Source organism: Nomia melanderi, chromosome 1, assembly GCF_051020985.1.
Source record: "Nomia melanderi isolate GNS246 chromosome 1, iyNomMela1, whole genome shotgun sequence".
Classification (NCBI taxonomy): domain Eukaryota; kingdom Metazoa; phylum Arthropoda; class Insecta; order Hymenoptera; family Halictidae; genus Nomia; species Nomia melanderi.
This window is the reverse complement of record NC_134999.1, coordinates 36706136-36729340: the sequence shown is the minus strand read 5'-3', so window position 1 is coordinate 36729340 and position 23205 is coordinate 36706136. Positions and strand designations below refer to the sequence as shown.

General features: G+C 45.1%; 1 protein-coding gene across 5 annotated transcripts in view; it reads left to right on the top strand.

Annotated features, from left to right (window-relative positions):
• LOC116423879 (defective proboscis extension response 7) overlaps positions 1–23205 on the top strand; it is a 233502-nt gene that overhangs the window by 123861 nt on the left and 86436 nt on the right. The window contains exon 1 of one of the 5 annotated variants that reach the window (XM_076367715.1): positions 22462–22581. The exons of the other annotated variants lie outside the window; for them this stretch is intronic. Within the exon in view, the coding sequence (XP_076223830.1) occupies positions 22483–22581 (99 nt within the window). The 5' untranslated portion in view covers positions 22462–22482. Of the gene's footprint in view, positions 1–22461; positions 22582–23205 lie in introns of those variants that run through there. 5 annotated transcript variants of the gene reach the window in all.

Sequence of the window (23205 nt, the reverse complement as noted above, 5' to 3'; positions counted from 1 at the left end):
CGACGGTCGCAGGCGATTTAATTAACGATATTCCAGAGTTTCGCTTTGCGCGTGTTCTAACCGTAGCGAGTGTCTCGTCAGAACAATGGCGGAATTTCGCTGGTCGGTAATCCGTCAACGAGTGAATGATTTCATACAGGTGAAGCGAGGAATTCCTCGACGGAATTCGGGAATCATTCGATTACCCTTGTTACACTCGAAACAGAATTACAATAAAAATCATCCTAATCGCACGATATCATAGAAATCAGTTACATTCGTCATTTCATGCATTCATTATGGTATGCACTCTGCACTTTCCTATCTGACGTCACAAAAATCCGCCGTCGAAAATTACAAGCTATCTCCATTATCCTCTAACACGACACTTTTATCCCGACTTTTCGCGTCGCCCGCGGCATTGTTAGAGGCCGCTGGGAATAATTTTCATAAAAATTTCGCGATTAACATACGAACGGAAGCGGGGGACAGGAACTCCGGGCGATCACGCGCGGAACGCTGCGACGGGAGCGGAACAAAGGGAAACAAACGATACACGGCCGCGTATGAATCTTTCCGAACAACGGCGATTTTTCAGAGGTATCGTCAACGATCGCTTTCTCTTTCTCTCTCTCTCTCTCTCTCTCTCTCTCTCTCTCTCTCTCGTTTTTTTTGCCGGCCGCATTTCGCTCGACCGTTTCAGTCGCGTGAAACGTCACGGACGAATTCTCCGCATCCGTCGGCACCGAATCGCCGGCTTATTCACGCTGCAACGATGAAAGGGGGAAAAGTGCTTCGTGCTGGCAATAAATAATAACGAGATCCACCCGGTCGATGTGCCTCGCGAACGATATGACTCCGCGTTTCTCGCTTTCTCCCCTTCCAGCCTGCGCGCGGCCCGAACGGCCGACGCCGCTCGCTCTCTTTTTCTATTCCGCCTCCCGCCCGCCTCCACCGCGCGCGAAATCGACTGAACGTGGTAACGACCCCGGGATTCCGCGCCGAGGAAATTCCTCTGGCCAAGAACGCTCCCGTGGGAATGATTAATTATACGCCGCGGGTCCTTTATCGTTGCCGATCGTCATAAAATCGGATTGTTCGTTCTCGCGCGGGCTGCTCTTTGCTGGCGGAACTCTGCTCGCCGAGTATTTTTGCGACAAGTCAGGGAAGTTTCCTTTTGATGAACACGGGAGTGTTACTTCGTTATGTACGTTCTCGTTGGGCTTTAAATTTTTCAGCGAGCCATTTGCATAGGGTACAGCTGGAGTTCCTTCGGAGGTCGGTTCCTTCAGTGCGTTGCGACACTGGATTCTTACAGAGTCCTTAACGCTATTCACGGTTGTTTATTTCAGTCTTCTTAGAGAACGTGTTCGTTCATATCGATCGCGGAAATGACGAAACTAAAGTATAATAAACATTCTCTCGGTTGAATCAAAATTGACACTCTTGCTAAACAGTGTTTCAAAACTCAGTATCCCTCAACTCGACCAGTTCCATAAATCTAGTATTGTAAGAAGGAAACCGATTCAGGGCGTTGGGAATTCGGAGGATGTATTTTGGGGAGCGCGAAAGAAGTGACACAGTCTGCGGTTTCTCAATTCAATCTTTCAATTTCTCAATGTGCAATGAATAATGCCGGTTGGTCGGCGTACAATATATATCTCTCCGCTAGTGGCGGGGGAGTGACGAACGCGTGGTTAGGATTGGTTTCTCCCAAAAATTGGGAAAACCCTACTTCCCGCCAGCGGTCTGTCGGTTGGTTCCGTTAGCCGGAAACTCGGAAATTTCTAACGACCATAGCAGCAATAGCCCCAAGGATCGCCTCGACTTTAAATTACATGCAGACATAAAATTCGTAGCTATTGCCTACCTTGGGCTCAATCCACGGATCAACTAAAAACGACAAGCAATGGGTCCCTGGGCTTCATTGCTGCTAGAATATGTTCGCAAAAGGGTTTTTATATCTAAACGCCTACAGCATCAACCCCACACAAACCACAAAAACTCCACAATACTCTCATCTATACAAATCTCCTCCAATTTCATATTCTCTCTACAATCAACTTCCACCACACTCCAAAACCCAAAACCTCCAACCTTCACCTAATTCCTCAAATTAAAACGTCCCCAAAATAAGACCACGAGCTATTCCTGTATCCGATCTCCGCAACAGTATCCCACGTCTAGCTCGATTCGCGCAAAAATTATTCCTGGCGAAGTCCGATCGCTGCGAAGCTCCGAGCCGTTCATTCACGTGACGTCGAGAGAGTGAAAGAGGGAGAGGCGCGGCAGCGATTCGTGCGGGCAATAAATAATAACGGATCTAGCCGGTCGACGTGCCTCGCGGACGACGTTCCATTTTTTCGCCTCCGCCCTCGCCAGCGACGCGAAATGACTACGTACCGTCAGCGGAACGTAATAATGGGCCCCTGAACTTTACGCTGCCGTATCTCACACCCTCGTTTCTCGGCCCATCCCCCCCTCCCCGCCGTTAGAATCCCACGTCGTTCGTCTCCGCGCTCACCGCGTCCGAGCTGGCTGCGTCCGTATTCTCCCTACCAACCTTCAACCTCCACCAACGTGCCTCGCGCTGTAACGGATAACTCTTTATTACCAATGGGAATTCCAAGTTTCACGCCGGCGCCTCCCCTGGAGCCAGCCTCTGCCGATATTACGTATGCTAATGCCGAAACCTGGAAATCCACGCCACTTTCTCACCGATCCTCCCCGCCTCCCTCCGCGCTCGCCATTTCTCTCTGTCTCTCTTCTTGTGTCTCTATGTTTCTTCCTCGCACCTCATTCGTCCGCGCTTCAAGCTCTGCCTCTCTGTTCCTCCGTGATTCCGCTCCCGTGGGTTGCTGTTGCGATGGAAATTCGTGTACTTCATCGGCCTCGTGGAACTCTCGATCTTTCTTGGATTTTACTTGGGTTTTTAGAGGTTCCTCGATTAGTTGTCCTTTGGATGAGTGGAGACTTTTGCGGATGCAGGAGAAATTTTTCTGGAATTGATTCGAGTAAGAATTGAGATTGATATATTAGGAATCGATATGAAGCACTATAGTAAACTGTAGATCCGTTAGGATTATTGAAAGGATCTATTAGTGAATATATTTTCGAGTACAAAAGACGTCACGAAGTATTGAAAAGTTTAATTGAGAAACGGAGGTCGAAAGTAACTGAAGAATCTACGTGTATTTTAAGTTAAGTGTGAAATTTAGTTTCAAAAATCTCTCAATAAAATCAAATAATTAAGCGTATACTCATTAAATGCAGGCGAGATGCACTTAAAATGTATCCTAACGAAAAACCAAAGCGAAACGGAGAAGAATTACGTTTGTCTTAAAAAATAAATAATCCATCGTAGAAAAAGTCACCATTAAGAGTTTTATAACGTGTATACTCGTCAAATACAGTTAACTGGTTAAAGATTAACGATCAGCAGTAGAAGAGTCATATTTAATTTACATTCAGAACGTACGAATAACACCCGGGTTTCTCGAATTCACTGAAAAATCGTCGCTAGTCCGACACGATATTGCAGGTGAAGGGGTTAATATCGCCAGCCATAACCGCGAAAGCGTGTTCGCATAAATTCACCGTTCATGCTTTCGGTAAAGCCTCGGAACGATCCCGTGCAGCGTGAGATACCTTCGGCCAAGCGGCGCCGCCGCCGCTGCCGGCATAAACAAAACAGTCAATAAAACAGGTTGCTCGAGCAGATTGCTTTGCAATAAGTCCCAGGGACACGTGTACGCCGTATCTCGGAAACAATGAGCCCTCTCCTTTTTCATGGGGACGCTTAAGGCGCACTCCTTCCGCGCCATTAACCCGCGCGATACGGTGAACGCGGCGGAACATTGTGTTAGAGGCGTGTAAAGAATAATGATACATTCGTGCGTCGTCGAATCGCCGATACGAAACTAAAAGGAGGCGATTCCGGCCGATACGATGGATCCGGAACGTATATTAAAACGCTCTTCTACCGGGGAGCTTCGCGTTGGATTAAATCGGCGCTGGGAATTTATTGCGCGAGCGTGCACTCCCATTTAGCTCGCGTGTTTGACCGTTGCTCGCTGTTCCCGCTATGCTCGCCGGCTGCAAACACTCAGGGAAATGCTGTATCTTTTGTTCCCCGCAATAAGTTCGCGGTTAGGAACTGGCGAGAAGCATCGCGTACAGATAGTAGCTTATCGTCGAGGATTGTTGCTGTAAGTGGAATTGCCGAGCATCGGTTAGACATACGTGAAACTTCGTTTAAACGTTGAAACTTGATTTTTAAGGGTGAGGGCTCTATTTAACCCTCTATGGGCTGATTTTTGTTCACGATTGTAACATCTATGCAGTACAAAATTAATAAATATCTACATATGAATATGAATTAACAATGTATTCAATAGTTTCAATTTCATCGAACGAATATATTTCGTAACTTTCAAGTTACAGTGACGTTAAACTTTCACGCCTGAGCGTATAAAAGTTGCAGTTAATCGATTACCTCGTTTTATTCAACAGTTTGAATGCAAAATGAAATAAATCATGAAGATGCCAATATACTGATACGTGACTTCAAAGTTACATGGACCCACAGAGGGTTAAGGCTTATTTCATGTGAATGTTCGATTGTAAGTCGATACTTATTAGGGTAACTATGTAAAGTTCTAATTATTATATGTTAGTAGATTGCTGATGAATTTCCAGATAAATCGTTTTTTCCGCTTTCATACGAATTCCCTGGTAAATCATTTTCCAAGAACCCTCGGGACAGAGTTTCCCTGACATTTCCCTCTAACGAAGGAATACTCGGAACGATCTCGGAATAATTAACAAAATGAAGCCTGCGGTATGTATTTCGCACGGATTCGTTCGCGGCGCGTTTAACACGTAGCCGGGAAGGATCGCGAGCGGGAAAAGTTGGCCCAGAAGCGAGCCGTAACGAATGAAAATTGATCCGGGGTGAATTTAATTAATGCCAATCAGCCGGCTCGCGGGAACTCTTGTACGATTACGAAAACGGGATGACGAGGTTGGTGTGCAGCGTGTAAAAAAAAAGAAGAAGAAAAAAAAGGAAGAAGTGTCAAGGAAGGTTGGGTACGCGTGGACGGCGGTAGACAGTGTCAAAGGAAATGAAAGGGGAGCACGGAGCGAAAGGGGGAGGACAGAGGAGGAGGAGGATCAAGGGAGAGGGGGAAACCGGCGAATACGAAGCACTGCAAGATCGACTGTTAATTAAGCGACACGATTCTGTTGCAGCGAAATGAATCTTGATTGAAGCACTCTGCCCGCCTCCCCTCCCCGGCCTCGGCCGCCCTTTCTGTCCGTCGAAGAACCGTGCGGGATCGTTGAAGAGTTTAATGGGAAAAAGCTTCAAAGTCAAGATTATTTTATTCTCGATGCAGCTAAACTAAATACGTTTAAAGGATCCTTTGAGGAGATCGAAAGAAACATTAATTTGAATTCCTTTGAAAGCGCAACGCTGCTCGGGAGCTGCACCTTTCGAGGATTAACAACTATATTCCGGTGTTAACGTTATTAGCGGACGTCGAAGGAGATTCTTGCGATATCGATGGACCTTGTCGAGCACGCGTATAGCAGGCGGGAAAGGAGACAGCCGTGATACGGACCGTCGCGAGTTTTTCAACGCAATTGGACGCGTTTAACCGTTTGAGGAGCTATAGCTTTTGTGTTGTGAAAATTGCGGAGAGCAGGAGGCGCTTCTGTTTATCAGTGCCAATTATAATTTTCTTACTGTGCTTTTCAAGAAATAGATCAAAGTGAATTTATTTGAATAAATATTATTTTTTAATACTTTTTTGTAATAACACAGTATTTGTGATCTCGTTAGATAAATACTGTTATTCATTTTTTTGCATACACACCCAATCACTTCATTTTTGGTGAATATAGTGTTACTATATTATAGATAATGAAAGAGTGGATCTTGAGTAATCGAGAGCTAGGAATAAATATATGTATTTAACACTAGAACTGCCGAGCATTTAATACGATATGTAACCTCTATAAAAATTGTAACAATAGATTATTTTCGGTTTCTTTGGTTTTTCATCATAGTACTTAAGTGGAACTATTTATTTCCAAAATCATTTCAAATATTCAATGCTTCTAAGATATTAATAACTGCGAAGCAAACAAATCGAAAGCAGTCATTTTGACTGGTACGGTAATTCTAGTGTTAATAAAATATAGAAACAACACCAACCAAACTGGTAGTTTACTTTTCTTGTTAACCTTTTCTTTGTTTAATAGTATTGTGAACAATTCTTGAGCTGATGAAACATTCTTACATTCACTCTTCTTAAAAATAGCTTAACCTACGCTGAAAATTCTAGATAGAAGGCGTTTATTTTCAAAGAATGTTCCGAACTTTGCCGAACTTTGTAAGGCCGGGGATAGGTACAACATTACGCCTTATTGGCGAAGGTAGACAAATGAATTTGATAAATTGTCTTACTTAGTTATCTAAATTTAAAATTGCTAGTTATATAAGCGTGGCTATTCAGGTCTTGGTTAGGTAAAAATTCTAGATACTACAATATCCACGAAAGTTGTTTAGCATCCAAACGGTTAATCCCTTCTCTGGTCCAATTGCAGCGGAAATTCGAGCAACGCCGGCTGGATGACAGCTGATCGCGCAGTTCGTTGCCGGAAAATAGTCGAAACAGTTTTGAGCGGCGCGGCCGCGCGGTAACGGGAATTTTACTTACGAACTTAATCACCGTTGCGAAAATTACGGGCCACGTTCTACGAAGTTACGTCGCTAAATTAACGTTATTAACTGCGACCTAGCGGCGTGTTTGACATTTCGAACTTGTTGAGCAGATTACGCCGCTGCGCCCGCGTTCCCCTCCGCCCCCGCCGCCCGCGCCGCGAATTATTATAATTTATCGCGGACGCACGTGCGCTAACCGGCCGGAAAATCGGCGAAAATTCCTGTCGCCCGCAGAACGCGCCGCCGTTGTTCTTTTCACCGAACGAATCGAATGGTCGTGCTGCGTTGACGCTCGCTGCTCGAAATTCGAATTGAAATCTCGCCGTTGCGCTCTGGAATTATCGTTTGTCGAACGCTGTAGATGGAAAGCTTGAATAATGACTTTGAAAATTGTAATTCTTCTTGGAGCATTTTGTTCGGAATCCTTTATAAATGAAGCTTTTTTATTTATTTAGAATAGTATCTTGAAGTAAACAATTTTCTTGAACCTATCGTAATTCTCTGATTGCAACGAAGGTTCCTAATTAAATTTAATCGAAGTTAAGTGATTCGTTGCACTTGGAAACTAGTGATGAATGATATCTCGGGAGTTCAGTCTGTTATACAAATTGATATTCAATATTTTATAATATTCGTGCAGACTGAAACGTTCTCATTCTCTTTAGTCCATGGTATATCAGTGTTTCAAATCGAATAACCATAAAACGAAGATCAATAGTCGGTCAGCAGTCATTTCGACGAAATCGCAGTACCCAGAAGACGCAGGTCCCAGTCCCGGTGTTGTTTCTCGTCGCTGAGAAATTTTTCCGCGTCCGTGCGCGTCCCGGCGGCATTCGTCCGCCAGATCGCAAAATATTCTGGAGTTATGTGTGCCTTTCGGTTCGCTGGTCAGGAGAGCCGTGAAATCGCGCCGCCAGGAATTCCCTTAACGCCCCTGTATTCTCGGGAATGGGTGAAAACGAGCCAGCGGAGAGATGTTCCTGCCGTATACCTTGAGACAATAAACGGCGCCGTTGCTTCCAGCGTTAATACGCGACGCATTCCGCGGAATCTAGCGTATAGACTTCTGACAGTCCCCCGGAAGCGAACAACGAAAGCGAACGAAATCGAAGAATCATTTAACCAGTTGGCCTATGATTTCTTTCTGAACTCTGATCGAAACGGCTACTTTCTCGTTAATAATTTATTGGAAAAAGAGAAAAATTCTAAGCAAATGTTACGGCTATATTTCCTTTTAAGTATAATAGTTGATTACAAGGGAATAATATTTACTTTGTATTCGAATGAACTGAGTAATATTTGTTGAATCATGTCGAAAATCTTCACCATGGAATCTCTCTATTATTCTATTTCTAAACTTAGTCCTACTCAATATTTCAGCGTGGTTTAGTAAACACTGTTTCGAATATATTTATTCTTTCGACGGACAGATGCTCTAGTATAAAAATTCTCAATACCCATGAAACTCTTAATTTCCTCTATGTTATTGGACAAAGAGAGAAATTCTAAGCATGTTATGCCTATGTTTCCTTTTAAGTATAATAGTGGATTACAGAGGGATAATATTTACTCTGAATTCGAATGAACTGAGTAATATATATATAGAGATCCCGGACCAGCCCCCAAGTTTATAGTGTTTACTATCATTATAGATGTTGGAAGGGCGGATCTTCAGTAATAGAAGATACAACTTAATGCCACGAAGGCCAACACACGACTCTCTATCCGCTATCACGCACAAAATGTTCCTCTCCGCTGTCTCTCACCAAAAATGTCCTCCACGCACGCGTTACCACTTGCTTTTAACACACACCCCCATTCGCTGTCTTTCTCACCCTTGCACCCTTCTCACTCGCATCTTTCGTCCATAGTCGAAACTCACGCAGTCGCGTACACGCTTTTCTCACGGTCCAGTCGCTCAGTTCCAGACACTCTTCCTCGTATTCTTTCAGCCGCTCGAGATTTTCTAAACGCAGTCACACTATTTTCCAAACATCCGGGCGCCGGTCCGTCGCAATACGACCTCGCCCTTACGCACGCACAACAAACCATTCATCTTACAATACTTTAACCTACGCTAAATATTCCAGATACTACATATACATTTGTCGAATCACGTTGAAAATCTTCACGAGTCTCACTCGTTGTAGGGCAAGGGGTTAAGAAGCAGCTCGACTATCAATCTCACGTTTCATCTACATTTCAACTCCTTTAAATATCTCTCTCCCATATTTCCTCTCGTTTCCATTCTCTTTCGCTTTCGTGTTCCATCTCTGTCCATTCCTCTCGACTCTCAAACGATCCCCCGCGCTTCTTGACTCACTAAAATTTTTCATCTCGAAAGATATATTATCATCACCAGCTTCTCATACCCCCCATAATTTCCACCCCCGCTCGCCCCATCCATCGATCACCGACGCCCGAACAATCCCCACGAAATTTACCAAGTGTTGGAGCCATTTATGCGCGGACGAAGATTCCCCGGGAATACGAAATTACTCCGATTTCTTTTAACGAACCGCCATTCGTTACCGGTTCCCCCAATTACGGCGGTTCGAACAGCGGCGCCGAGGGGGCGGGGGCGGGGGGAACGAAGACGGTAGACCGTGGGAACGCGGAGCGGCCGAGCGAGAGCGAGTGTCGCGGGATACTCGCTAAACGGCGTCTAAAGCTCTGTCCGCAAGCTAAGTAACGAGCTTTCGACCAAACTTTTTTCCTGAACTGCTGCCAAGTGGCCGAGGAGATCCCTCGGGGGCGGCGGAGGGCTCGGGAAGGCCGGGGGCCGGCAAAAAACGCGAAGAATACGCCCCTCCGCCGTGAACATTTTCGCCCTCCGGCCAGCTTCTTCTCCCTTCGCAAGTTTTTTGCTCGCGACAAGCTCTCGTTAAGCTCATTTCCCGCTTAATATTAAGCGTCGTTGCTCGCGGAGTCCGGATTCCTCCTCGGACGCGTTTCCATTTGCATAAGCGCGAGTTTCCCCGGCGCGAGCGGTGACATCGAGCCGAGTCTGACCCGCGGGGATCGGTTTTCGAGAGGAATCGCGGGGAAAATCGAGAGACGACCGGTCGCTGGGCTGAATTTCGAAACTCGAGAGCGATCGGAAATGGCCGGCGCGTCGACGCCTAGAGCTCCGGCTCTATCGCCTCTGTTCCATTATCTCTGTCGCGGTGAACATTTTTATACGGGCCATTCCGGTGCGCTCTATCTGCCGCGCGTACCGCTCGCCGGACGGTCACCTGTCCATACACTCGAAAACGAAGCAATCATGCGTTTCGAACGCGCCGGGTAATCAACGGTTACCACACGCCGGCCTCCGGCGGTACACGTGAAATCGTCGCCTACGGCGTTTGTTTAGTAGCTCAATATTCGAAGGCCATCCACGCTGCCGCACATAACCGTGCCGTTCGCGCGATATTACTCGGCGCTCGACGGTTAGGTGCGTTTTTACAGAGGACCCCCGCTGGATCATTTGATCGTTTTCCATGCATTCACGATGGCCGGCGCATTGTGCGCGGAGTATCTGGTAAGCTGCAGGGTTTCAGGATATTGGAAGTGCCGTGGGCTGCGTTGCGGTAATTAATTTTTTAGTGCAATTCATTTAGACGCGCGAGTCCATCAGCGTAAACTTGTTACTTGATTATGCTTCACCGAACTCTCGAGTTTTACATCGCTGTTTATATTTTTTTCAGTTTTACAGCCACTTTGTTCATTTGTTTTTACAGAGGTCTTTTATGCTTATCATGACGAAGGCTGCGAGGTGGATGTTGAGGGTACGGAATCACTCTAGCTAAGTAGTATAAGGGGATTACGGTCAGGCGGAATCGAAGAACAGGTACAGGACAAGTAGTGTTCCCACTGCATGTGGTCAGACAAGGTCGCAGTATTGTACCATCTGCTGTCACAAGACCGCAAGTGGTAAGAGTACATCGATTCTCAGACGTAGGTCAAGTGGTACTGGTACAGCCGTGCTCAGACAGTAAGCCTTTACCTCTGACGTCGACCTTAATCTCGCAATCACAAACTGCAGCTGTCCTTCATGGACAAAGAAAAAGAACGTCTCACGTTTGTGTAATATTTCAGTAGTATGAGAATCATATGGTCAGAAAGTAGACGAATAGAATATAATCAAACATGCATGAGGTGCATTATCACAATATGTCGTTATTCACGACTCACAATCACAAACTGCAGCTGTCCTTCATGGTAAAAAAAAGAACTTCTTAGGTTCGTGTAATATTCCAGTAGTATGAGAATTTTATGGTTAGACAGTAGATGCTTGCAACATAATCAAACATGACAGATGTACATTATCACAATAGGCCGTTACTCACCACTCGAAATCAGAAACTGCAGCTGTCCTTCGTGGACAAAGAAAAAGAACTTCTCCGGTTTGTGTAATATTCCAGTAGTATGAGAAATATATGGTCAGAAAGTAGACGAATAGAACATAATCAAACATACAAGAAGTACATTATCACAATACGTCGTTATTCACGACTCGCAATCAAAAACTGCAGCTGTCCTTCGTGGTCAAAGAAAAAGAACTTCTCAGGTTCGTGTAATATTCCAGTGGTATGAGAAAAATCTGATCAGACAGTAGACGACCAGTTAATCAGACATACAAGAAGTACATTATCACTATACGTCATCATTCACGACTCGCAATCACAAACTGCAGCTATTCTTAATGGTCAAAGAAAAAGAACTCAGGTTCGTGTAATATTCCTGTAGTATGAGAATTATATGGTCAGAAAGTAGACGACTAGAACATAATCAAACATGCATGAGGTGCATTATCACAATACGTCGTTATTCACGACTCGCAATCAAAAACTGCAGCTATTCTTCATGGACAAAGAAAAAGAACTTCTCACGTTCGTGTAATATTCCAGTAGTATGAGAATTATGTGGTCAGGCAGTAGACGACTAGATAATAAAACATGCAAGAAGTATATTATCACAATACGTCGTTATTCACGACTCGCAATCAAAAACTGCATCTATTCTTCATGGTCAAAGAAAAAGAACTTCTCAGGTTCGTGTAATATTCCAGTAGTATAAGAATTATGTGGTCAAACTGTAGACGACTGGAACATAATTATATATACAAGAGGTACATTATGACGATACGTCGTTATTCACGACTCGCAATCGAAGATTCCCACGTTCGTCCATCACTCAAGTAGTACAAGCATCGTACAGTCAGACACTGGCCAACTGAAAGCATTGAACGGTCTAAATCAAACGTGGAGCGCGTATGTTATTAAAATGCACGTCGTTACCCGCGAGGCTCGCGCAAGTAGAACGAGGACGGTCCCCAGTCAGACACACGATGCACGTTGATTGCGAAGTGGCGGGTCGTTCCGCGGTGTCTTTACAGAAAGCGTAGCCGGGGCGGGCTGGATAGCGGGCAATAATAAAAAGCGGCATAAAACGTTGGACGCCCGGGGCTGCGGCACAAGCGGCGACGGAATTACAGGCGACGTCTACGACGTCGGTTCAACGAGGTAATAGCTGAATTTTGGTGACGGTACGAAGCCAAGTGACGACTAACGAGACACATTCATCAGCCGTGAAGGCACAAGGAACGAATCCCGTCCCCCGTGAAGGCACTCCAATTCGCTCCGAATAACGCACTCCAATCCGACGACGTATATATCGTTCGCCTCCGTCCCATGGACGTACAAAGTTAAACGACATGCATGGCCACACACGGACGCGACGATTCCCCGAGTCGTTCTACGCTTGAGTGTCTCTACGAGACTGATTCTACATCTCCGAGTAATAACGTATAAAAATGAATCTTTTTCCCTTTGAAGGTTCCTTTTCGCGGTAGTCCAGTTTAAAAATTCATTCGATTGGAACGCGCACGTGTGTCTGTTCGTGACCGACTGTTTCTACTTGTAGCATGCACCGATGCAAACGGGCTTCATGAATTTCCGGAACGAGGTTCGTCGAGAGCCACGGTGAAATGAATTTTATTCCCCTTCGCCGGGTTTCTTTTGCATGTAGATTGACACTTCGCTCGATTGTAGAGGTGTTTTTGTGCAGTTTGTAACGCGATACCGACCGTTTGAATTTCGGAATACGCTTCCGCCGGGCGAAAGCTGGAAACGAAGGGACGACAATCAGATTTCCTGGGTATCCAATCCGCGGTGGCAATTATCGGGGGTAATATTTGCCCCGGTTCGTTGTGAAATCATCGAGGCTGCGGTAATTAATTCCGCGATCGGCGATGACGCCGCGGGGTCAACCGCGCGGACTGAAATATCTGTCAGACCCGCGCTTTTCCGATAACAGACACGCAACAAAAGCCCGGCCAGACGTCTCTTTCATCGGTACATGTCGCGCCTCATTAAACGCGCTCGCGTATCCGATGTGGTATCGGGCGCAGGGACGTTGGCCGATGCAATTACATTATGCAGGCTTTGTGCCCTTTTTCGTTGGCGAAAGGAGAAAATAAAAATAAAAGGCAGAGGGAAACGATGATGAATACTTGTTATCGGGTTCGCGCGACCGTTGGCTCTCTCGGAAATTGCTGGTGACTGACACTATGATCTATGTGGATTAATGACGGATTAATGAGTGGCTAGTATTCGGATTGTCATTCGAAATTGGTAATATTGAAATATACAAAATTGTTTAAGTTCTGAACTGAATATGAAATATATGAAAATTATGAAAATTCTTCGGTACTTGTTATCGGGTTCGTGCGACCATTGGCTCTTTCGGAAATTGCTGGAGACTGACACTATGATCTATGTGGATTAATGACGAATTAATGAGTGACTAGTCTTGAGATAGTCATTCGAAATTGATAATATTGAAATATACAAAATTGTTTAACTTCTAATGTGAATATGAAATATCCAAAAATTATGAAAATTCGTGAGTACTTGTTATCGGGTTGTTGAGATCGTAGGCTCTTTCGAAAATTGCTAGATCCTGTCACTATGATCTACGCAGAATAATACATGACACATCAATAAGTGACTAGTGTCGAGATAATCCTTCGAAACTAGCAATATTGAAACATAAAAATATTCAAATAAAAAACCAAAAATTATGAAATCTCGCCTATTTCATCTATTTTCCACTGAACCGTCCCGCAGCGGATCGCGCTCACAAGCTAATTTCTCAAACCAGTGATACTTACATCCCATTTATTTCCAACTGTAAACTCCGGCCAAAGCAAATTCGCGTATTAATTCGAGTCACGCAACAAGTAGTACGCTCGGCAATAAATCAGCCGAGAAACGTTCATTAATACATATAATAATTCCAGCAGCGAATTCGTAGCGTGTTTGATAAATCTCCCACTCCGTCCCTTCCACCCGTTCATCCGTCACTGGTAACGACAATATCGAATGTAACGAAGACTCCTGCGCGCCCTTCAAACCCCCTCGAGTTTAATTATCACTGTTCGAGCGCGCGCCGGACACTCTCGACGTCAAAAGCGTCATGTAATCAGCATCCATCCCCGACGCGACCGTGTTCGTACAGCTCCCGCAAACGCCGCGTGTCGAGCGTTCGTTCCGCGACAGGAAACTTCATATATTTCGACTGTACAGGCGCCGTGTCGAAGTCCGCGAATTTCGCGTCCGCGTTCATTCGGAAGTTCAACGAATTTCGGTGGCCGGTTCGGCCGCGAATCGCCGGAGAAAGGGGAAGCGAGGGAGGGAGGCGGGACGAAAATCGATGCGACATTCGAGATTTACAGCCGAGTTTTACGCGGTCCGAAGCGCGAAAGTTCCGCCGGCCGAAACCGCAAATTGGCTCCGCGGGCTCAATTGTATCGGCGAATTAGAAATTCCATTTAGGGCCGGGCGATAACGTCCGCCGTTCCAGGGGACGCTCGATTATTCAGAAAGTTCGGGGTCCGAAACCGGGGAGAAGTATAACGGCGTGTGTAGATAAGGGACACGATTGTTACCGCCGATTTCGCCCGATAATTTCTGCCCCACCTTTTCGTTTATGTTACGAGCGCCGGTCCGGGCTGAACATTCTACTCTTGAAGCTCTTTTTTCGTGATAAATGGCGCGGCCGAAAGTTGCCGCGGAACTGACGAAACTTTTTTGTTCGCTTGACGAATTCGTTTTGTTGGCGGTATTCGTGGGCTCTTAGTGGAGGGTGAAATGTGGTGTATAATAATAGTGATTGGATGACGCGTTTGTATATTTTGTCGAATTTAGTATTTATTAATACATCAATGTGAACTTACAGTACACAATATTTGGTTCTCTAATTCAATCTTCTAATTTCTACTTTTCAGACACTCTTAACCCTTTGCACTCGTACGTTTTGTCAAATTTAGTATTTATTAATACATCAGTGTGAACTTTTTACAGTAGACAATACTTGGTTCTGTAATCCAATTTTCTAATTTCTACTTTCCATAGACAACCCTTTGCACTCGAAAGTTTCTCACTAAAAGTATTCAACATTCGATGAGATACAGACGATGTTCTTTGAAATTAATGAGAGAACATGTGTAAATTAAGATCGAAATTTCAATATTTCATGTATTGATGCATCATACAAAGTTCAATATTATATATAAGACTTTATAATTTTGCAAATCGAATCGGTGACTGAGAATCACCTCTCGAGTGCAAAGGGTTAATAGTACTGAAAAGTTCAATTAATCTTCTAAATTTAATTCAATCCCCCTCAATTGAAGCAATAGTTATGCAGCAGACTATAGGAAATAGTCCAGTATTAACCCTTTACAATCGGATGTTTCTTACTAGAAATATTTAACATTTTTCTTTGAGACTAATTCGAAGAGAAATCATCAGTACATTGAGGAACAAAGCTGCTTACTCCAATGTTTCACGTATCGAGGCATTGTACAAAGTTTAACATTAAATATCACATTCTATAGTTTTGCTGTGTCAAATCAAGTGTTGACTGATAATCACCTCTCGAGTGCACAGGGTTAATAGTAAGCTACATATTAATCAGTTCGAGAGCAATACCTACAACATTGAGTTGATAAAATGAAAACAAAAGCTTCAGCATCAACGCTTTCAACAAAAACTTCAATTAATCTTCTACTCTTCATTTAATCCCCCTCAATTGAAGCAATGGTTATGAAGCAGACTACAGGAAATAGCCCAGTATTAACATTTCTCGCATCGTTCGCAGCCCCGCTACCTCCACGAAGGTTCTCCGCGCAGCGGCGAACGGTTCCCAAAAGCGCGCGCCGTTTTTCCAAGCAGTTTTCCCTCGGTTTCTTGCGCGGTTAGCCTCGCAGCCGTCCAGGAATGTTTCCGCCCGGTCTGTCCCGGCTTTCGATGAAATTGCCGGGGCGAACGGAGGTAAAGAACGCGGTTACCTTATCCGTCGTGATTTCGTTCCCCGAGAAATTAGGGTGAAGTAAAATTAGAGCGCGCTGGCGAACGCCGAGTTCAACCGGGGAATTTGTTTGACGCGGCGGTTTTGCCCACGGACTCGGGAATTCTTGTTCCAGATTAGAGGGTTGCGGGAGAGGAAAAAAAACGCCGCAGTACAGGGGTCCGCACGCGAAACCGGTTCAATTTTCTTCGGGGATCTTTGACGCCTACGGATTAGCGGCCGTCCGTAAATCGGGATTATTGGCTAGGAGGATGGAACATTCTGGTTCTGCGACGATTCCCGAATGTGCGGCGTTTTCGAGGAAAACAGGGCAGGGATTATTTGAATTTTGAATTCCACCGGGTAGAGGTGAACCGGAAGGAACAGTCTGTCGACCACTTACGGTGGAAGTGAATTCGGAGATTCAACGGGATCTCGCGAGAAGAATTTTGTTTAGTTTATATTAACCCTTTGCACTCGGAAGTTTTTCACTAGAAATATTCAAGACTCTGATAAAATATAGACGATGCTTGCGACTAATATAAATAATTTAGTCGATGAATTAAAGGTCGAAACTATTTTACTTTGATATTTCACATAGTGACGCATACAAAGTTTAGTGTTAAACATCAGGCTTTATAATTTTACTGTATCAAACCAAGTGGTGACTCCCAATCAAATCGAATTACGTTCATTCAATTAAACCATGATTATTTGAAAACATTCCTATATTTTAAATAATGCTGATTAATGTCTTGACATTTAGCTGGATGAACCTGTAAGAATAACAATGCAATTCAATCAAATGATTTAATATTATATTTTCTCCATTTCGAGTATTCTGTACCATGAAATCGTGCGGCATTCAACGTGTTAATTAGTTTGTACGAAGTGGTCGATTTCAAAGCAATCTGGAGTAATCTATTATGATTATCGACGTGTACAATACTAACCAATTAACTGTGTTTGACGAGTATACACGTCGTAAAGCTTGACAATACTAATTCTTTCGATGAATTCTTTATTTTTCCACATAAACATGTAATTCTTCTTTGTTCCTGATCTTTCATTAAAATACTCTGCATTCGTCCTGCCGATGAGCACACGCTCCATTTTTTATTTTATTGCGCGGAGCGAGAGGTTTTTCCAACTGAACTCCGCAGTTAACCGGTTAATAAAAAGAAACAGGAGGAGTAACGAACTATAACAGTAAGACACGTTGACTCTAGCTCCCTATACTTTATGATTCTTGCTCATCCACCGACTCTCGTAAATTTCCTATTCTCTCAATTTTTTCCTCCCGTCTTTCTCAGTTACTCTTTCTCGTTTTATATCTCTCATTGTCTCTGTCCCACTTCTCCCTTCCGCTCCATCTTTCCCTCGTTCTCTATACCGCTCACTCTCTTATTTCGCAAAAATCCGGTAATAAGTAACGCGGACCGCCAGTAAACCGTGCTCCCAACGGCGCGGTCTCCGCGCTGTCCAAGTGCGCGCAGGAAAATGGATATCGGTGCCGCGGAACGTGTATAACTTTGTGCTCCGTGCCGCGACATAAGCCGGCCACGTCTTGCGTGGTACCGGATTTAAATTTAAATCCGCGATTAATGCCCGCAGCCGCGGGCGTTGCGCGAGCGCGAGCGCGCGCGCGGGCACGCCGTCCTTTTAATAAAACCGCCGAAGAATGCAGTGCGCAGCGTGCAATTCGTGTAATTGGCTGAGTTAACGTGCCCCGCGCTAATTAGGTGTGCTCTCGGTGAACTCCTTTGCATTCGTTAATTGCTGGCCCACCGGCTAAGTCCTCGCTCGCACCTAGTTTCGTTTACGTGGGCTGCGTGACAAACCGTGCTCGGCTTCTTACGCGTGAATGCTTTCGTAATTAAGGGAGGGCGCGCCCGGCGCCACGCAGTTTTTCACCTTTGAGTAATTTGCGACGGTTTCGCGGGACGTGATGCGACCGCTGATCGCGTCGGCGGAACGAGGGCCGCGGTAAACTCATTTCCGCCGAGCGGCGATACTTCCTGTGTTCCCGGCAATCAAGGAGACGCTGCTCGAAAGATAGAATCAAGTAGTGTGTCGTGTCTTTGATCAGGCACAAAGAAATTTGGCGTTTAATTAGACGGTAATGCGGATGGGATTCTGGCAATCCGGATTATGTAGAGTACGTAGCTGTACAGCAGGCAGCCTTGCTGCATTCATATTCTTGGCTTTGTCACGAGTGAGTAGTATATGTCTGCGTATAGTCAGACCTGCATGCGTTGGTAGTCAAACTGGTTCTCCGTTCCTCTGGTACAAGTGCAGTTTAGAGGCAGTATTCTATACACGACAAATGCAGAGTACAAGCACCGGTTTAGTTAGACAGAAAGTAGAATTGACGTGGCTATAGTCGGACGTAGGAACACTGGAAATAAATCCTAATAATTTCTTGTAAACTAGCACCAGATTTCTACTTCCATGTATCCAAGTAGAATTGACGTGGCTATAGTCAGACCTGGGAACACTATCGAAATAAAACCTAATAATTTCTTGTAAACTATCAACCAGATTTCTACATCTATGTATCCAAGTAGAATCACTTCGTCATGATCAGACACTGCAACTGTAAGGTCTCAACAGTCTCCAAGCTTGATATCAAAATTAAAAATTTATCAACTATCGAAGTAGAACAGTATCCAAGCTTGATATCGCAATTAAAAGTTGATCTACCACCGAAGTAGAACAATCCCTCAATTAACGCACACTTATTTAAACGCTCCGATCCTCACGTATTATGCAAAATCCACAAATTCCCCGGGCACCGGCGTCGATGGAAATTCCCTTAAATTGAATCTTACCGATTCCAGTCGTCCAGCGTCTGGACGGCAACCTTAGCGAATGAAATTCCGGTAGCGGACGGCGGGATCGCCTTCACGGGAGATTCATCGGTTGCCAATTAGATGCAGCGGCGGGTCGGGCGACAATTCTCCGGCGCGCTTGTCCGCTCCTACGTTTTCGATAATCCGCTTAATGCCGTTGGCCGGCCAATGGGAAACGCGGACGTTAAAGCGATCAGAATCGAATTATTCGATTTCCTAGCATCAGGCTGGCCGCGGCGGGGCGCGCTCGCGCGGCCGACACTCGAGCCGAGCAGAACGCGTAACGATCATCGCATGAATTGCAACATTCGGCGGCCGCGATGCTGGCCCCCGGACCATACTGCGCCGGATTACGCCGATATTCGCGAGCGTACCGGCGTCATTACAATTTCAAAGCGCGCTGAATCGACCCGGCGATTCAGCGCGGGCACGCCGAATTTTTGCCGGCGTCGAAGCGGCGCGAGGGTCTGCTCGCAATCAGCCGGCGACTTTGAATCGATTGCGTTATATTCTTCGTGGAATGTTCCTTGATTCACTTTCGAGCTTACGTCGACAGTGGGAATACGAGTGGTTTTGTGGCAACGACTTTATTGACTGCTACTACTGAAGCGAGTTGCAATTGCTATTTTTAAATTTTAGTGGCGCTTTTAATTTGATTTGGGAGTATTGTTTAGATTGTTTTCCGTTGAGTTGTAGTTTGGAGAAAATTTAGAGAATTTGGAATGACGCAGTTGTCTGAAGGAAAGATGATTTTGATGATTGATTTATTTTCGAGCTTACGTCGACACTGGGAACACGAGTGGTTTTGTGGCATCGAATTTATTGACTAGTACTACTGAAGCGTGTTGCTATTGGTATTTTTAAATTTTAGTGCTGCTTTTATTATGATTTGGGAGTATGGTTTATACTGTTTTCTGTTGAATTGTAGTTTGGAGAAAATTTAGAGCATTTGGGAAGAGCAGTTATTTGAAGAAAAGATGATTCTGATGATTGATTCCCTTAGGGAATATGAGAGGTTTTGTGGTACCAACTTTATTGACTGCTATTACTGAAGCCAGTTGCAATCGATATTTTAAAATTTCAGTTGTGCTTCTATTATGGTTGAGAAGGAAGGTTGTTTAGATTGTTTTCTATTGAATTTACTTTGGAGAAAATTTAAAGCATTCGGAAAGACGCAGTTATTTGAATGAAAGATGATTCAAACCATCTAAGGTTCAGTACGAAAAATGAATCCAGAATAATTGAGAAATCCAAGAAACGACATTGTCGCAAGATTCAAGTCGAAGCCCGGTAGACGGCGAGCGGAAAGAACTATTTCCCCTCGCGTGTTCCTTCCCGCGAAGATTAATTGCTTCCGTGGGATCAGCGGCGCGTGAAAAAAAGCCGAGAACTCGGAGATTCTTGTCTTTGATCCCTCGGCGGGGCCCAGTGTCGCGAGACGTTACTTCCCTTAATCGTCGGCCCGCTTCGGACGCGGAACGACGTTCGTCGTCAGCAAACTGGAACGGTGGCACGACCGTTCCTTTAACATCCCCGCGCGTCTAAAAGCTCTAAACAGTAATCGACCGTGATCCACGCTCAGGCTACATTTTCTACGTGTGTAAAGCATAAAGCTGTTGACGTAAGCTTAGTCGCTGGATGACTACCCCATTATACGTGCAATCTGCTTAGTATCATGCCGTTCGCGCGCATCTGCTTTAATGGGAACTCGACTCCGCTCGAATTACGTCACGCTTCTTTGTACTTGCCCCCGTGTACGCGTATCGACGAGCTCACGGGAGGATGGTTTCCTTCTTTCCGAGACACGCCGCGGCGATAACACCGAGAGCTCCAGGAAGTCCCGGTGTCTCCGTCCTCCAGTTATTTTTCACTTTGATTACACGTATTTTACGGCTGCCCGACTATATTCTTACTTTTACTACTTCCACCGGTGATATAACGGGGATGTACTTTATTCCTGCATGACCATCGCCGATGGTTATATCCAAATGATCCCCTTTCACTGCTGAATATTCGATCAGCCATCGAGCTCCTCCACTTGATCGTCTGACCAAATCCGATCTCTATCCCCTGGAATCCTCTCCGCCTAACTGGAAACCCCAGGAATCGGGTAGAATAGATTTCGTCATTCTATCCACGCTTTCTCACATGAGAATCTAAACCTTACTTCCCGAGAAACAAAAACGTCTCTATGGAAGTATAAATCTGTAGGAATTCCGTACGAGTCCTCAATGTTGTAGGATATTACCTTACAAGTCGCAAGGTCTATACAGATTACTGAACACTCGCTCGTCGATTACGCAAGTCTCGCTCAAAAGTCTCGCTCGAACATCACCAAAATGTCTCTCTCCACTTTCACCCAGCCACGCATTCCCACTCGTTTTTAACACTAGGTTTACGGGCATTTATTGTACACTTGATTCAATTATTCCTAAAAGAATTGATGCTCGTTTATTTAGATTGTGGAAACTGAAGATTTGATAGTAGGTAATTGGGGTACATGACAGTGTGATCGCATCAATCAAAATCGGCGTACACATTTACAAAATAATATCTCTAAAATCCAAGATTCGTCAATTTGACGCGTTCCGCAAACCTAGTGTTAACGCACACTCCTATACGCACTGTCTTTCTCACCCTCGCACCCTTCTCACTCGCATCTTTCGCCCACAGTCAAAATTCTCGCAGTCACGTACACGCTTTTCTCACGGCCCAGTCGCTCTTCCTCATTCTTTCATCCACTCAAGATTTTCCAAACGCAGTCACACTTTTCCAAACAGCACAACAAACCATTCATCCCACAGATCTTCATACCATCAGTCACTGAATTTAATCCTATAACTCACACCCCATTACCAGAAGCAATAACCATTTCTCAGCTGCAATCTCGGCCTAAGAACGAAGTAGCACATCACCGAACAAAAGCTCGAAGCATCGCGTCGCAGGGACACGAGCAGTCGAATCAATGATCGCCATTCCGCAGATCGTATCCCTCCGAATCGACTGCCCCGACCAGGATCCAGCCGGTTCCTCCAATAAATTCATCGTCGACGAACGGGGCAGTCGACGAATGGCAAATCCAATACGGCCGTTGGTAGTAGGCCAGCGCCTGCATCGGCGGAAGACGAAGCTCTTGTTAGAAGAATGAAACGGTCGCAATACGGAAGCTGCAGCTAGCGCGAGGCCGCTGATGGGAGGAGAAAGAAACCGAGGAGAGGAACGCTCGGTCGGGGGTCGAAACGAAAGGGTGGAGTTGGAACAGGGCACTAACTAGAATTGTGCCTCTCCAGAACGCCTTGACGTGTTTCGCGCGCGTACACCTACAGCCCGACGTCTCTCGGTGTTAGCTTTGCCTAAGACAACTTGACACGTTTGCCAGCTCCCTGCGAGCCGCCCCTCGCCGCCCCCCTTCGCTCGCCTGTTTCCTCGTCTCAGAGACGATCCTCCTTCCCCGCGCACGCCAGCTCAACCCCACGTCGCTCCACCTTTCGACCAGCCTTCCCCAGGGTCGACGAGATTCCCTCTTTTGACCCAGTAGCTTCCTTATCGCTCGCAACGGCTAACGCCCGGCGTACGTACAGCCCCGGGATGCATTGTTGCCGCGTCATGAAGGGCCCGGATGTATTAGTGCCGCCTCGTACTCGTGCCACCGAAGCTGCATCGTCAACCGACGCTGCTGTTCAATGTGTATGCTAAGTATCCTGCGGAACAGTGGTTCATGGTACGCTTAGTGGAGAGGATTTTTGCAATTCCGATTGCGCGGACCGGAGTTTTCGGATTTACGTTGCATTATGAGCTGGGTTGTCATTGGGAATGAGGAAATGTAGAAATTAATGTATGGTATATATGAATTCGTTATAGGTTATAGATTTTCTTGTGAATTCAAGTTGTACGAGGGTGATTGTGGATGCTAGGTGTTTGGACGCTTGGTAATTTTAATGCAACTGTGCTTTCGAGAGAGTTAGGAACCTCAAATGAAAATTTTAGGTTCCCAATGTGTTATAATTGTGGATAAAGAAATAATAAATGTAGATTCTATAAGAATTCACAATATAAAGCTATATATTTTCTTGTGAATTCAAGTTACACGCGTATGATTGTTAATACTAGATGCCTGGACGCTTGGAAATTATAATTCTGTACACATTTTTCTCGTAACCAAAAATCTCTAATGGTTATGAGAGAGTTAGGAACCTCCAACGAAAATTGTAGATTGCCAATGTGTTATAATAGTGGATAAAGAAACAATAAATGTAGATTATACATGAATTCATCATAGAAAGGTATATATTTTCTTTTGAATGCGAGTTA